This window comes from Neopsephotus bourkii, unplaced genomic scaffold (assembly GCF_033783945.1).
Source record: "Neopsephotus bourkii isolate Nb327-2 ecotype Australia unplaced genomic scaffold, CSIRO-AGI_Nbou_v1 NB_1245, whole genome shotgun sequence".
Lineage (NCBI taxonomy): Eukaryota > Metazoa > Chordata > Aves > Psittaciformes > Psittacidae > Neopsephotus > Neopsephotus bourkii.
Window position 1 is genome coordinate 443,817 of NW_026901730.1, and position 17,218 is coordinate 461,034.

At 36.7% G+C, this 17,218-nt stretch overlaps 1 protein-coding gene across 1 annotated transcript in view; it reads right to left on the reverse strand.

The window, feature by feature from the left end:
• The window catches only part of ITGAV (integrin subunit alpha V), a 45,030-nt gene that overhangs the window by 18,659 nt on the left and 9,153 nt on the right, over positions 1 to 17,218 (reverse strand). The window contains exons 3-12 of the mRNA XM_061364645.1: positions 9,683 to 9,774; positions 9,124 to 9,238; positions 7,752 to 7,813; positions 6,127 to 6,172; positions 4,490 to 4,615; positions 3,739 to 3,783; positions 3,512 to 3,555; positions 3,357 to 3,413; positions 2,851 to 2,903; positions 1,571 to 1,773 (exon numbers count right to left, since the gene is read on the reverse strand). Coding sequence (XP_061220629.1) covers positions 1,571 to 1,773; positions 2,851 to 2,903; positions 3,357 to 3,413; positions 3,512 to 3,555; positions 3,739 to 3,783; positions 4,490 to 4,615; positions 6,127 to 6,172; positions 7,752 to 7,813; positions 9,124 to 9,238; positions 9,683 to 9,774 — 843 coding nt within the window. The remainder of the gene's footprint in view (positions 1 to 1,570; positions 1,774 to 2,850; positions 2,904 to 3,356; positions 3,414 to 3,511; positions 3,556 to 3,738; positions 3,784 to 4,489; positions 4,616 to 6,126; positions 6,173 to 7,751; positions 7,814 to 9,123; positions 9,239 to 9,682; positions 9,775 to 17,218) is intronic.

Genomic DNA, 17,218 nt, shown 5'->3' on the forward strand with positions numbered 1-17,218 from the left:
ACAACTTTCAGTTAGTGTAATTGTGTTATCTGTTAAAGTTTAATAAATTTGGGAGTACTCATTATCAATAACTAATAAAGAGTAATAAACAAAATGCTAATTGGACTATCTGTAAAGACAGTTTTACAAGTGTATGTAAGATCTAAATTAAACATTTCCACAGTTGATTTACAGACCAAACATGAAACAATATACAGAATAATGACATTACACGTTACTTTTTCTGTAAATTTGAAAAAAATTCATGAAAAGAACAAGGACTCAAAAGTTTACCGTTTTGTATTTTTGACTCATCTTTACAAACTTTATAAAAACAGTAAAAATTCTTATATTGAACCATACTGTGATGGAAAGCATTTTAATTAACACTCCCAAAATAAAACAGAGTGGGAAAAAACAAGATTTAAAAAACTAGACTAAATAATGGCAAAGTAATGAAAAAAAGAGACAAATTTTGCTATGATTTTCTCACCTACAGTGTATTTCAGATTGAAGTATGATGGAATCAAAACATTTTTCGGATAGTCTCATTTCTGGCTATCAGCTGTAACCTTCCCAATGGCTTCTGTAAACCATTGCAGTGATATTGCATCTTCACGCTAACTGTATAATTTTAGCAACTAAAGGTCTAACTCAATCTATTCTGTAATACAATGAATGGATGATTTCATTTAAAAAATCAATTTGAGCTGACTGGGAATTTGAAATATTAGCATATTATAAATTTTGATCTGTCAGAAAACATTTAGGTTGCAAGCAGAATGAAAAACTAAAGATGAGCATTTTCTTGCAGAACCCAAATTCCTACCACTCTAGGCAACAAATCTGGAGTATGACTTGCGTAACTAAGTTCTCCCTAGTATTCCCAGCAGTTTCTGTCCCCAAATCACATGATTTTCTGTTTCATTGCTCTTCATTGCCAAATGAAAGTAACAAGAAGCACTGGCAATGGGTTTGAGAGTCTACAGATTCAGTTGTATCAGACTCAAGACTTCCCATCCACATACTGGCTCCAGACACTCAGCTCTTGGTACAGTTGGCTGTAGCTGTTACGGGATATTTTCATCAGACTCTTCTATTTTGAAAAAAAACAAAACCAACCCAAAAATATAAAAAAAAAATCTAGACTTTTCTCAGGAAAATCTCTTCTATCAGGTAATTTTGAACCAGCTTTCTGAAACAAAACCTTCTTTTCAGTCATCTGAAGAGGAAAATCAGCTTTAAGCAATGAAAACAGGAAAATTATATTGGAGATGTCCTAACAAGTCACAGTGAGAATCAGGTATTTCACCGCAGTTTACACTGTACTTAAAGTAATAAACTGATCAGTATAACAGCTAAAATAATCCATGTTGTAGTTTAAATGGTATAGTCTCTGCTCGATGCATACATGTAACTCCTGTTAGCATTCTTGGGAGTAGCATACAGGCATCGAAAGGAGTCTAGACCTTAGTGTCCAACATTCAGTCATGGTTAGAATGCCTAAGGTTTGCATGCAGAATCCACATTCAGTGTGCTGTCTAGATTTCATGTTTGAATGGAAAATACTGATCAATAAATGATGTCTTACCATTGAAGCCATCCTGATCTAGATCCCCCAGAGGTGCAATAGAACTGCTGAATCTTGCAAATATCTCAAAACCATTCAGCTTTGTGATGTGAAACCCTCCAGAGGCTCGTTGAAGGCAAATGGAAACTTGGCCAACCTCCTGAAGTTTCCCATCAGAACTTCGATCCATAAAAAGAGGGGCTCCAATAAACAAATCTGTGTAACTGGAACAAAAAAAAGATAAGTTTCTTCGATAATAACATGAAAATTCGGCTTCCTTCTCTTCAGCATCTGTTAGAAGGACTAATTCAGCACTGAAGTCAATAATATGAAAGTTACCCATCTTTAAACTGTAACTGAAGGCAAACACTTATTAAGTAAGCACAAACAGATTAGAATTTAATGCATCTAAAGCATGTGAATGCATACATGTATTTGTGTAAATAAATACTAAAATAAATCTACAACTTTTTAAAAAATCTTATAGAATCGTAGAATAGTTAGGGTTGGAAAGGATCTTAAGATCATCAAGTTCCAAGCCCCCTGCAAGGGCAGGGCCTCCTCGCCCTGTCACCCAAGGCTCTGTGCAACCTGGCCTTGAACGCTGCCAGAGATGGAACATTTATCACTTCTTTGGGCAGCCTGTTCCAGTGCCTCACCATCCTCACAGTAAAGAGTTTATCTAATCTGAACTTCCCCTGTTTAATTTTAAACCCATCACCCCTTGTCCTATCACTACAGTTCCTGATGAAGAGTCCCCCCCTCTCAGGCATCCTTGCAGGCCACCTTCAGATATTGGAAGGCTGCTCCATGCAGCTTCTCTTTTCCCGGCTGAACACCCTCAACTTTCTCAGCCTGTCTTCATACGAGAAGTGTTTAAGCCCCTTTATCATCCTTGTGACCTCCATTGGACTTGCTCCAATAGCTCTATGTCCTTCTTATGTTGAGGGGGACACCAGAACTGCACACAGTACTCCAAGTGGGTTCTCACAAGAGCAGAGTACAGAAGCAGGATCACCTCCTTCAACCTGCTGGTCATACTTCATTTGATGCAGCCTAGCATGTGATTGGCTTTCAGGACTGCAAGCACACACTGCTAGCTTATGTTTAGTTGAGTGCTAGCAAGAAAGTGTGTTGCACAAATACATGTTAAACCAGTAATGAAGACAGAAATCCAGGAAAAGACTTTAGTAAAGCAGGACATACCTCCTACTTTTTTTAGGAAAGATTTTAAGAAAAGTTTAGGTTTTTTTCCTTTCCAAAAACAAGTTGGGTGGCAGCTGGGAGAAGAGGGCACTTACTTGTCCCTATTGATATCTGTGGCAGCAACTGAATACCCAAAATAAGCAGCCATCTGAAAAACAAAATTCAAACTAAACTGGCGAGTTGTACTGATATAAGCACACAAACAAGTTTATCTAAAGTTGTATAGAAAAGATGCTAGTGAGATGATAATATATACCACAATTTTTGTCTTTATTTTCCTTTCTCTTCATTACTCTGTTAGAAAGTGAACCAATTAGTTACTTTCCCCGTTCCCCATTTCATGATCCAGGCCTTCCTAATTCTAAAATAGACAGCATTTCCTTCATTTAAATAAAATTCCTTTTCTAAGTAGTACTACAAAGTGGGAACTCACAGAACACATACTTTAAGGATTCTTACAGACTTTTTATTTTTTATATTGGGCACATAAGCTAATAACATACAAAATATATATTCTAGTACCCTAAATACTGTCTCAACGTGTCAAATTTCCATAAGAATAGCCTCCCAGTCACCCACTACACTCAATAAAGCTACATACCTGCTCTCCAGTGAAGTTGTACATGGAAGACATGTTTTTCCCATTATAAATAGACACCTGCACATGAAGAAATACACATTTCAGCACACCAGTTATTTTTGAGGGCTTTTTTGGTAAAGTTTAAAATTTAAAAATTTCAACTTTCTAATTCCTACCATGCCTAGAGTTCTTGCTGCTCTTGGGACTCCTGATACAAAGTCTGAAAAATAGACACCCAGATAACATCAGGTCACAAAGTGCAATGACTTTGATTGAACAGAGTAGTTCATTGCTAGTGCTCTATGCATTTTCCTGCGCACTGCATCAGTTGTTCTACACCATTTATTTGGAAGAGCTGCCCAGACTAACAACATGATTTTTTTTACTGAAGCAAAGCTCTTACCTTCTATGCCATCACTATTGAAGTCTCCAACAGTCACCGAATAACCTGATCAACAGACAAAATCAGTAAATCATTTTAAAAACCTTACTAAACCTTTCATTTCTTTACACTCTTCATAGGTCACTATGCTTTACCTTTAAACATAGTGGAATAAATACTGCCTATAAGTAGCTTAGACTATGAATAGCTACACGAGTAGACCATAATTCATCACCATCCATGAATTTGAGATCAGAAGATAGAAATTTTAAAAATATCATCCTGGGATCTGTCTTAGTCTGTCCCTGGTTTTTTCGGAACCCAGTTAGCCATATATAGTGGTAAATGATAACTTCCCACTCCTCTAAGGGACTCTCCATTATTTTTCTTCCAAAACATGACTCTTTCCCATTTTACTTTGTTTTGGTAGATTATTTAGAAACAGTTGCTTTTCTAAAAGATAGGTATAAAAAAATAACTTGTCACATAAGAATCATACCCCAGCCATTCCCATATCCAGCCCAAGTCATAGAGCACAAAAAAAATCATGGAAATATTTCCATTTCTTTTGTCATCAAATACTTTTTGAATCAAGCCTATGGCAAGATAACTAAGCTTCCATCATGCATAAATTACTGCATTTTCAAGTATGTAGCTCTTTAGTAATCTCTCGAGTGTTGAATTAATAGTAGTATGATTTAGACTTAAATATGAATACTGCAAGGGATTTTTTCAAGTACAGCTAGGTTTGCTTCATTTTGAAACTACGCACCCAAGTAGCTGTCATCAAAAGCAGCACTGGCAGGTCTGGTTGCTAACTGGTCATCATACTTTGCACTGTAGACTTTGGAGTCATATTTAGCTACAATCTCTGTTACTCGATCAGAAATAAGTTGTCCTAAAGAGAAAGAAACAACTTAAATTGATAAATAAAATGTGTGCGCATTCATTCAGTAAGCAATGGAACTCATTTACAGATCGCCTGCTTCTAAAGCAACAACTTTTCCCCAATACTGACCAGAAAATAAGCAACAGCAGGAGCTCTAGAAAGGATATAAATGAAAATCTGTATCCAGCTTCAGCAAGAATTTATGCACAGATTTAATCAGAAGCACACTAATACGTTTTCACTGAAAATAAAGCTGCATGTAAGCCAGGACTTAAATGGGTCTGCCCAGTTAGGTAACAGTAAGCATATGCTTATGGTAGTGCAGACCTGAGTCGTTGCTCCTTTTCTAAATATTATAACATGAGAGCTTAATACAGCAGCCAAGAAGCTAATGAGATGAGCATAGTGGATTACCGCCTTCTGTTCTCACTTCACCAGCATCTAGGTGGTGACTTCATCACATACTTTTCTTTGAGTTCAAATTAAATCTTGACTCAGGAAAAGTTTTCAGAAGAGAACTTACTTCACATAGATACTCATACATGTATGAAGTATAGAGAAACTAATCTTCCAGCATCTCAGAATGTGGAATAAAAATTGGCACGAAAAATCTAGTTTTTACAAGTATACTATTGTCTTCTATTCAGAGGCAAGATTTTTTTTTCTGTTTTTGGTGGTAGTAGAGAATAAGGGTGTTTTAGCAGATGAGATGTCACTTTTGGCAAAAAACAATAAAATAAATTCAGGAACATAATCTGTATCATACTGTACCTTGAGTTTAAATTATTCCATTTTTTTCAGAATTTAAAATGTAGCACAGGAAACCTGTGCTGCTGTTTCTAAGTGTAGGCTTGCGTATTACAGAAAATCTCTTATAAATTTAGTATTAAAAAAAAAAGAAACAAACCCCAGGCAGCAGAGTTTGGTAGCTATGTCCTGATGGTAGCAGCACCATCTTCTGAACAAAGAGCTATAGCAAAACATGGAATGATCCTGCAAATACTGACTGAAACCCACATTAGCAAAATATATAGGTAACATTCTGTGTAACAGTGTAGTTAGAGGCAAAATATGCACCATGGCACGAAAAAAATCAATATGAACAAATGCAATACATCTTTGCTGTCAAAGAAAAATAATGACAATTCTCTTTGGAGGGTACATTTCTCTTTGAAAATACACACTTCATGCATGTGTCAAAAATTATGAAGCATGTAGATTTTGAAACAAGAAAAATATCCTAATGGGAACTTACCACATTCTTTTCTGGTGAAAACATATTTCAGATTTCTGGAAAATGCGTTTAAAATTATCAGTTATTTTAAAAAGACACAACTATACAATTATTACTTCAGTTTTAATCTGTTTTTAATATTTTTGAAAGACAAAGAATTATTTCTGTTAGTTCTCTTACTGAGGAAGACTTTGACAGTGGTTGGAGGAGTGCAGATACAAATGACCAAGAGGGTAAAGACTAAAATCAAATAGTCAACTTCTCTGACTTAAATGATGTATCTCACCTTGCCAGTAAAAACTTCCAGGTCCTCCAAGCAGCACTCTGTCTCCCTTGGAGGGGCAGGGAGAAATTATAAAAAAAAAAAAAAGAAAACAGACATGAAGCATAAAGACAAGAGAACATGTCTTATGGGGAGTAATGCTTATGGGAAGTAATCCCATGCATGTGTATCAGTGTAGCTTCACTGACCCCAATACATTTTACTTTTTTAAGTAATGATTCATTGAAAATGCATCTTGTAAAATACCAAGATTAAAAAAAATATGCCTTCAGTGACTTGTTTCTCTATTTCACTCATTTAAAGTTCTAGGGAGAATTCTGCTTATATTGCAATAGACCCTTCCTCCAACATATATCTAAGACAACAGAAATACAATTAAGAGAAATGTTAGGAATGCTACAAGATAATAACAATAACATGTTTTTAGATTAGTACGCAAACCTAATTTCATCTTATGCCCCTGCCACATTCTGTAACATATCTTTAAAAAAGTTTAATTCAGAAAAACTGTAATGTAATTTCCCTCAGCCATATTCCTTGGTACAACAGCAATCCACAGACCATTTTACGAAACTTCAACCAGATTAGCTATCCCAGTGCTGGGAATTTGTTAAGTACTGAAGTGGACCATAAGCTTTGCTGCATAATTAAGCCACTTATTCAGGTTTTAATCTTAAAAACTCCTATATTCACCGCTAAAAAAATCTAGGTCAGAGATTTGGAGGTACCTTATACCCAGGCTTGCCCACTCAGCTGGAGTTTTGGATTAGAGCCCAAGGCTGGTTTTAACTGCGACTGGAGTCTGCATAGTAAGTCTGGGAAGTGTATGCAAAATATACCCAGTCCTACACTGCGCTTTGAACACTTTTCTCTGGAGGAAAACAAGAGTGTCCTTGGGCTAACAGCGAAGGGATATGACACAGTAAGACATTATGAGGTGTGAAGAACTGAAAAAATTTCCACATCACAAATGGGACTTGCATGGTCTTAACATGTCCAGACTATGCTAAACAATTTAACTATACAATATAAAAAACTACAGTTAGCTCTCAGATTTGTGCAGAGTTTTAACGTGCTTGGATTTAAAAAGTAATTGTGAATTTAAAAGAAAAAATAAAAGATCCACAGAAAGCAGGGAGAACATAAAAGCATAAAAAACTAAGCAAAAAAAAATAAAATCTATACCTGCTCCCTGATGAAAAAAAAAAAACAAAATTCACAAGAACACTGTTTAGTAGTCCCCTTTTAGCAGTAAGTTATTCTTCCTCAGGAAATACACTAGCTATGCACTAATCCCTTCAAAATAAGTGTCTCAAAAGCCTAACTATTACATATTATTTCATTTGAGGACTAGCTGCAACAAAGGTTTATAGTGGATTATTTGTTCAGGATATAATTCCTACAAGAAATGGAAATGTGCTGTTGTGAAGATGTAGGGAGAAAACAGTTCATAATATCTGAGTGGGTTGAAATTATTTTGTTTATTTAAAAGAATGCATTTGGTCGTGGTTCTTTCTCCCCAGGAATAGTAGTTCACATTCAGTTTTGTCATAGCTTTGCTTGCATGTGGTTGTTAACTTGTAGCTGTCTGCTGACTTGTAGGAACTGATGAAAAAAAAATCACATACCTTTGTAAAGTCAATACTAAATCCACCTTGACAAAATCCTTGTCCATCAGCATCAATAGTGGCTACAAACAGGATGGATAGAAAAAAGAGAGAGAAAAATGAACAGAATAAATATTTTTAGTACTAGATCAGATGATTCTGTGGATACTTTCCAGTGCACCTTCCTAAGTAGCCTTGCACTCCTGAACTTGAGCCTTGGAATTTTTTTTTCTCCTAAATCCACATTTTTGCTTTTTTAACAATTCACAACCAAATGCTGTGCCCATTTTAGGGCTGGCCTGGTGTATACATAACATTAACATACATCCTAGCCTAACAGAGTCAAAGTAAACTGCAACTCCATATTCCTTTCTATTTAATTTTTAAAAGTTTTGGGGAAAAATATTTCCTATTTGTATTCAGGAAAAAAGGTATCTGGAAAATAGAGAATACGTTTTTCTTTTGGTATGGAATGAAAGTCTGAAAGGTACATAACGGTAAGTTGCTTCAAGTATTGGCTTAAAACAAAAACAAAACAACAACAACAACAAAGAATACGTGGCTGAACATCTCTACATGCTAAGACTGATCCCAGCAAGGACTGTTATGGCAGAGTTAACCTTATGAATATACAGCTCCAGAGCAGAAATGTTGAGGCCCCATTATCTGGAAGTGTAACTACTTAATTAGCATGATTTAGTTTAATATATGCTTGCTTAAATTCTTTTTACGTTGGACCACACTGGCTTTCATTCCTGCTGTTCACCAATGATCTTCAGCAAATAAGAAAAAAAAATTTAAAAAAAAATCTTTTAGACTTCCATATTTTAAAAAAGGATGTAAGTGTCTGAATAAGCTACCAACTCAACTACATGATAGGGATGCAAAGCTTCTGGAAAATAAAGAGTCAAATGTTGAACAGTGAATATAATTAAAACAATGCATTGCTACGTATGCATGCATACATGGGAATCAGAACCTACTTGTGCAAAACCTTGGCTTCTAAAATGAGCTTTCTCTTCCAAGTTACTTGAATAACAACAATTAAGCTTCAGAAAATTCTAAAGCTGGTCTTTGAATAAGCACTTGCTACATAATATTGCTCAAGTGATTACTACAGAATTGGTCCTTTAAAAAACTGAAATTCTCAATCCCAGTGATATTTGGATCTAAGATTTTCCTCTGACCTACAGTAGAGAAGCAAGGTCTGCAACCTGAGCAACGACTGGAGGAGAATCCAGATGGCTGGATATATCTTAGATTTTCTTCCAATTTCTACGAGGCTGCACATGGAAGGGGGAAATACCTATAAAACATCCCACTTCAAATGTACACAAGATATAACACAAGAGAAATTTCAAACACAAAAGCAACAGAAGGTGTCTATGCTTACTTGACCTGCAGGGTGCATATTCCACAGATTTAGATCCAGCAAGCAGGTAACAAGTTCCTACAGGCTCTCTCTCTTGCTTTGTTTCAGTTCTCCAGTGGTACAGTGGAGCACAGGCCTAAGGAAGAACACACAGCAGTGAAGAAAAACTCCTCTTCAAAATGCTAGGGGTACAGATTAATATACAATTTATACTATCAGCGCTGGGGCAGAAGTATCACCAGTTTGTATCTTTAGAAATAGCTGATCTATCACAAGAATTTCAGAAACAGTATTTATGTTGTTAACAATATGTTAAAGCAACAGCTGGAAAGAGTTCATGAAGAATTTATAACCATTTCTAACATCAGCAAACTAATTCTACTGCTTTCCTCAAAACCAGACAAAATTGCTACAATCTTTGCTTATAAAAAGTTCAGAAAAGGATAGACAATGATTTCTGAAAAAGACAAGTCATGCTCATTAGTGGGATTTTAGTTACATTCTGAGTTACCTGGTTCTTCTCACATTTTTTTCCATTACAGTATTCCAGAACTGGGGCATTTCAGGGGCATCAACCTACCAGAATTTTATCAGTTTTGGATCTCACAGAGGCTCCAAACCACTGATGAGACTTAAATTCTAGTGGATCATCAGGAGCAAAATCTCTGTCGCCTACAAATTAAAAAAAAAAAACAAAAAAAAAAAACAAAGAGAAGAATGATTTCACAGTAAACTACAGTAAGAACAAGCTCAAAAAAAACAAAACCCCTAAATCATTGGTTTTGATGCATACAGAGAAAAGTGGAAAACAGTAACACTGGAGAAACACCCTTTCACAGAAATAGTCTTTAAAAATATCTATTACTCATTTTTACATCTTGGGCCAAATGCAGCTATTTTTACATATGAAGCAGTAGCACATTAGTGATTTGTTGCGAGAACGCCACGTTTATGGCATCTTTTGACAATGACACAGTAAATACCTCATACTGCAGATATTTGACTTTCAAGTCAGGTTACAGCACTGCTCAAGAATCAGTGCCAAAGCTAAGTTAGGACTAAGGATTCTGGAAGAAATATTGCCCTAATTAAATTATATAAGTTTACCTTGGGCTAGAATCAGAACAGAAATTCTTCTGTTATTCTACCAAGTGTTAACTTCTGTTCTGAATGTCACTGCAGTGTACAAAGAACAGCAACCAGCATTCTTAAAAACTACCAGTAAAGTGTATTCAGTAACAAAAAGGTTAGAGAGTTTTTCATAAAGTAGAATAAGTTAAGTAAGAGATAATTTGCCCTGATGTTTTTATGTGAACTGTTCAGTGATCAAGGTTAGTAGAAACAACTTAATGAGTGGCATTCCTGCAAGTGTAAATGTTAAAGCTCTTCAAATTTTTTAATGTCTCTTATGTACTTCCACTGGACCAACACTGGAAACTTTGCCAGCTGAGAGAATGAGAAAATGGATGGAACATTCTGGAAAACATCTGTTTTAAAAGAAGTCATCTAAATGGCTGGTTTATGGTGCCTAAAGATAAAGGAGTCAATGAAGCCAACAGTCATACATCAGTTCCACAGACTGCTGTGGAGAATCCCCAAACCCTGCGAGTCAGACCTATGACTACTTGAATCGAAACTTCCTTGCTTGTCTTACACCCTGTAAAGAATGTTACTTCCATAAGGAAAATCCCAAGAAAAAGACAACAAAAGTGATTCTAATCTGTAGAGACAGACAAGCAAGTATGTAGACTATTTTTTGCTCTTAGATTAGAATGTGGAAATGAATGCCAAGTGCATAGCATCACAGAGAACTACCACGTTTTCTTATAATTTTATTAAAGGTAACTAAAAAACCCACTTCCTACTGTCATACACCCTCCTCCCCCACTCTCTTATTGTACAACTGCTAAATACAAAGGCCTGACGATTAGCACATCTCCATAGATTTATGTACGCGTGAACATTTGTAATATCACCTTTGCACAGACAGAAATGTGGTCTGGAGACCTGCATGTCACCTTCTCATGACACAGAAAACCAAAACCAGATCAAGATGTATTCCAAATAGGGGTTTGTCTTTAGCACACTTCCAAAATGCCTGGTTTATCAATATCTTTTCCCTTCCTCACCTTTAATTCATGAAAATCCACCCAAGGACAGTATTGCTCAAAGAATGCAGTTACATGTCTGAGTTTCAGATAAAGCTGCCGCCAAAAGGGGCAGCAGTTCCCATTTGCTCCTGCCCATAGGTTCCTGCAGAAAGCCTCTGTATTGGCACTACCGCCTTCTATTCATATAGTCCCAACGTGAACCACCTACTAAATAACGCATTTAAAAAAAAAAAAAAAATCAGCTGAATCTGAGACCAACCTAGATAACTGCATAGGGAGGGAAATAGTGTTGTAACCTCCTGGGGAAAAGACAGAAATATATGGATGGGAGTAGTATCTTTTTTGGCAGCATCAGGGACTTAAAATTGGTTTATTCTGCTAGTAACCACATCCAAGGCTATGCAGCCTAGAAAGACAGATTTGACTTACACCCTCTGTTTGTCTAGTTACTCTTGAATATAAATAAGTATCTCAGTTTTACTTGCCAAAAAAAACCCTTAAATAACAGAAAACCTGATAATGGTTATGGCATGGCATTTTACACCTTTCTCTACTATTGGATACTTATACAATATTATACATTTATGACTAAATTGAAAGGTAATATAGCAGTTTTATAGCATAAAGCAGAATCCTATTGTGCTAGGTACACTAAAAATGTCTAGGATGCAAACTTCCCATGCAAGTTTAAACAAAAGCCAGAAAGTAGAAGGAATAGTTTTGCTATAGTAACAGGTAAGCAGCCACTCGACATTATTAGCAATCTGATTTTATCACAGATGTTAAGGGAATTAGTTAGGGGGTTGCTGATCAGCTTCAAACTGTTGTAGCATAGGAAAATGCATGAAGACACAAAAACTAGATAAAATAGAAAGTACATACATTGGAAACAGGCTTTTTAGATAAAAAATTGCAAACGCTAAATACAGGCCAAATCCAATGCTAACTCTTTTTTAAAAAAGTAACCTTTATTTACTCACACTCATTCAAAATTCCTCCCAGGAAAACACTGTGTAAACGGACTCTAAGACTTTCCCTCAGATCTAGGAGAAAAACTAATTTTATGAGAAAATTTGGAAAACACCTTATCATCAAATATCCCCTTGCATTAAGTGAGAAACCATCTGGCTTTCTGTTCCTGACTGGTGAAAACAAACTTAAAGAACACTTAAATGCAAGCCTTCATTGAAGCAAATTAGTGTTAAATTTTAACATGGTTTAACTATTCTTTAGATCTGTCACAGGAAGATACAAGACTGAGTTCAGCATCTATGTTTTAGTGTAAGTAAAGGGCCTAAATTATTATCTTACCATGGTATAACTTTTCATTGGTAGTTAAAAAAACAAAGCGTGTTACCCCCACCCTTTAAAAACAGTACCTACATTAAACGAAGCAAATGGTAATGCAGGTAGTATTCAAACATATAGGGATAAATGAAGACCAATATTTTGATGTATTATATGTAAGCCTTACTATTATAACAGTTCTAACAGCCACTGCTGGGTTTTTTGTATTTCTAAAATTCAGAGTGTCTCAAGAATACCTTAGAAATGTCTTTAAAGCAATGATGTATGCAGCCCTGAGGAGAAGGACTTATGGGGTTGGTTGACAAGAAGCTCACATGAGCTGTCAGTGTGCACCTTGCAGCCCAGAAAGCCAACTGTGTGCTGGGCTGCATCAAAAGGAGCATGACCAGCACATTAAAGGGTGATTCTACCCCTGTACTCCACTCACATGAGACCCCCACCTGCAGTACTGTGATTCAGCTCGGGGGCCCCAACACAAGAGGGATGTGGACCTGTTGGAGTGAGTCCAGAGGAAGTCACAAAGATGCTTTGAGGGCCGGAGCACTTACGCTATGGAGACAGGCTGAGAGAGCTGGGCTTGTTCATCCTGGAGAAGAAAAGGCTTCAGGAAGACCTAGAGCAGCTTCCAGTGCCTTACGAAATCTGGAGAGGGACTTTTTACAAGGGCCTGTAGGGACAGGAAAAGGGGGAACAGCTTTGAACTGACAGAGGGGAGATTGAGATGAGATATGAGGAAGAAATTCTTTATTGTGAGGGTGTTGAAGCCCTGCCACAGGCTGCCCAGGGACATTGTGGCTGCCCCATCCTTGGCAGTGTTCAAAGTCAGGCTTGACAGGGCTTGGTGCAACCTGGTATAGTGGGAGGGGCCCTGGCCCATGGCAGGGGGCTGGAACTAGTTGAGCTTTGAAGTCCCTTCCAACACAAACCATTCTATGATTCTATGATTACTTGACTCTTATCCTTAAGGGAACCTAGTGAGACTAACACCGCTATACAAGTATGTGGGATACTTCATTGGTAAAATAATGTTTTACATACAGTAAAAACCATTTTATGATTGTTATTTTTAAAAAGCATTTTAAGAAATATAACTAGGCAATACGAACTATGTTCTGACTGTAGTCAAGAAAATGTTCAGAATTTTTACACAGTGCTATATGTTGGACTAAAATGCAGCTACTACAGGGCCTTGTACTTGATGCATCATTAATTCCAGGATTATGTCATTTGACCACGGGGTATTATTTTCTATCTGAAAAGACAACTAATGCCATGGTTTTTCTTTTGCTCTTTCTCATTGTAGTAGACATCACATGATAATTTTACATAATTCTTTCATCAGGGAAAAAAGGCTGACATGCCAAGTCAACAGCGCTTTGTCTCACCAAGTACTTTCCAGGTGGGGTAATGGGGTTGTCAAGGCAGGAATTGCTTTAAAAAGCCATTACATAGGTGCATTTTTGCTGTTGGACCAAAAAAACCCATTATCACTTTACTGTGTTACAAAGAACTTAAATTTATAAATTGAAAGTAATGTGGAGAGATGCTGGAGCTAAATTGCAGAAAAGGGAAAAAATAGTCTAAGCCATTTTCCAAGTATAATAAAAAGATCAGAAAGTTCTTTCGGTGCTGGATTTGTTTGTCTGTCGGCTTTGGACACTTGGGTTTTTTTTCCAATGTAAATGTTATCACAGAAACAATGTTGTTGTTACAAAATTACTGCAGATGAATAAGTTGTAACTTCCTGCCTATTTGCATCGTAATGAAAAACCTGAGCATTTCCCCCTGATCTTGAGTACGTTATTATCACTTAACTGAGATAAACATGAGCCATGAGGCTGATGAAGCTGATGAAGCCTGGTTCAGTGTCATCATGCTATGAATACTTAGGAGGTTGTAAAATTTAAACAGTCACAGAATTTCCATTAAAATAAACATCTCTGTAACTTTGCCAATTCAAAAGACGTAATGTTGAGCCTTCTAGGTAAATGAAAACTTCATGCAGCTAGCCAAAAGAAAAACAAAATATAAGAGCCCTGTTTTCATAATATGAGAAACTTACATGGTATGAAGGTATCTCCCATCCAAAATCTCACCTTTAGTTAATGGGGCAAGAGGGAGTGAGCAAAAGCTTTACTTGAAACTCCCAATGCTGTTTAGCAGTCGTGGTTTAGCCACAGTGTTTTGTTAATGACTCAGGGGGACAGAAATACAGAACTTCCCACTATTGCCCTTCCCTCTTCGGAGGTATGAATCCTGCTTTTTTCCCTGGGCAGTACTGGAACAAAAGCATCTTTTCCTTTTGCCTAATATAAGACTTTTTTTTTCAACTAGTCATACAGTTGAGATCCAGCCACACATACACACAAAGCCAAGAGTACCCATGCAGGAGGATACCTAATCACAAAAGCATGAGTATTTTTCCACTGTCAGCTATAACAACGTGCAGAGGAGGTTTCATACATTCCGCTGCTCTCTTTTTTATTCGGAGCCATAGCCAGAGTCCAAAGCAGACTTCAGTTATACCAGCTCACATGATAAAGAAAACAACCAAACTACAGTGAGACTGAGGTAATGATAGATTTAGCAAGATAAATATCAAACCATCTTGCTACAAATGAATGAATGGTCTTTACGAGATTTATTGCCTTATTGTTGACTAAATCAATAGCCTTTGAGATTGAAATCCCCATACAGATTGCACCCTAATACCAATAAAACAATCATCTAAAAATAAAACAGCATATTTTCACAAAATACCGACCTATGCCACACTTCCTTATCCATCTCCTTATTCCATAAGTGGAAAGGATAGAGTAACTGCCTCATTTGCATAAATGATGAAAATCTTCAAGAGACAAATATAAGCCTGTGACATCCACTCCAGTCATAACTTCCCAACATTGGCAAATCTTATGCTTCACAATGCTACAGCACAAAGCTGTGCAAGGCTGTTAAAACAGCCAGTTCAAACTAAATAGGTCACAGATAGACACAGCCATACCAAACTGGTGGTTTAGGCTTCCAGACAAAGTCTTCTATTGTCTAGAATCACCCACTTCGGGATGGGTGGGGAGACAAACCTCACCATAAGGGGAAACGTAAGCAGGAATCAGGAGAAGTTTTTATAAATATTTTCCTTTTCAAAGCTTCTTTCTCTTTTTTTAGCACAGATCTAAATAACCAGTCTTAGAATTTCATCTAACAACATTTAAGAACAAAACAGTTCTCTTAAATTACTCCGGTGCATCAAAACACATGGTGTGGGGAGAGGAAGGACAGTACAACTATCAAAGTGATAAAACCTACAACAAGGGGCTACACCGAATTCTTTTCCAATGCAACAAAAACACACCACAGAGTTGAAAACATTTGAGATGCTGTTAGTGTTTAGTATTCAGCAGCTTCTGTAAGTTTCCCCAGTCCTGAATTTTGATACCTGAAACAGAGAATGAAAGCAGTAGGGAAGGCTGTTTCCAAAAGCAGTACTGATAATTGAGCAATGCATCAATTGATATTACTGCGTGTCTCAGAAGAGCAAAACAATACATTGCCTGACCAAGCAGATCTTCCTGTGCTAAACCCAAAATCTGCAACTCATTAGCATAGAAATTCAAAGTTGTTTTATGAGCATCTTTTCCTTTGTAACAGTTCATAGAGCTGTCTGCATTTCATTAGAGTATTCTACGTTCAGGAGCTCTTTAAACACTCTCAGTACCACATTTTTGGATGCTGACAAAGAGCTATGCTTTTGCATTCTATGCTGGAGCAGGTACGGTTCTAGATCAAAGTTTTCTTTGGAAAACTGGCAGGTTTCTGCAAGCGAAACTTCACCATCACAAAACTGGGTTTGTTACATTTTTATGAAAAGCCATGGGAGCATGAAGATATGCTATGCCTACCAACACAATTCCTACTTTTCTTGACTGAGGAAGAACTAGGACCCAAAAGATGAAAAGTAAAATAGTATGAATAAGGATAAAGATTGTTTCCTTTTGGAAAACAAGCACATAGAAAATTCAGTTGGTTTATATTAATTTGCTGCATATTGCTCACATATGTACACTCTGATTAACTCCAACTGATTAGTTAGGTCTCTGAAGAATTTTTTGGGTTTTTGTCAGAATGAAAATTCACAGTGATCCTGCTCTCTAAAATTCCATGACCAAATAATGAAGGTATTTATCTATATGTCAGACAATCACCTGCTATTCCATGTAATCCAAAATATAAAATACATAAAACCATAAAGACGACTTGTTGATTTTCCTAAAAAGCACATTTGACAACCGCTGTGCTCACTGGTTTTGTTGTCTAGCTCAGTGAGCTTTTGATCCTTCTCTTGTACATAAAGACACAGTTAATTGCATATACAAAAATGGACAACTATGCAAAATAAATATAACTCACAAAACAACCTTTAACTCTTCAGTAATCTATTCCCTGAGCAAGATTGTGGAAATACTTTCAATAATATTTGGTACTATCTATGCAAGCTTTGCTGTGCTAGTCTGTGAAGGCTGTGGAAGGAGAAGAGGGAGAGAGAACAGATATGTCTTTAAAACAAAGGGGTTTGGACCTTTGTCTCAAAACTGATCAGAAACAGAAAATGTTCTGCTATATTAAGAGCACTCCTTTTACAGTTTTTCCCACAAGAAATATCTTTTTCCTGGAAAAAGCTCCTAGGCAGATGGCAG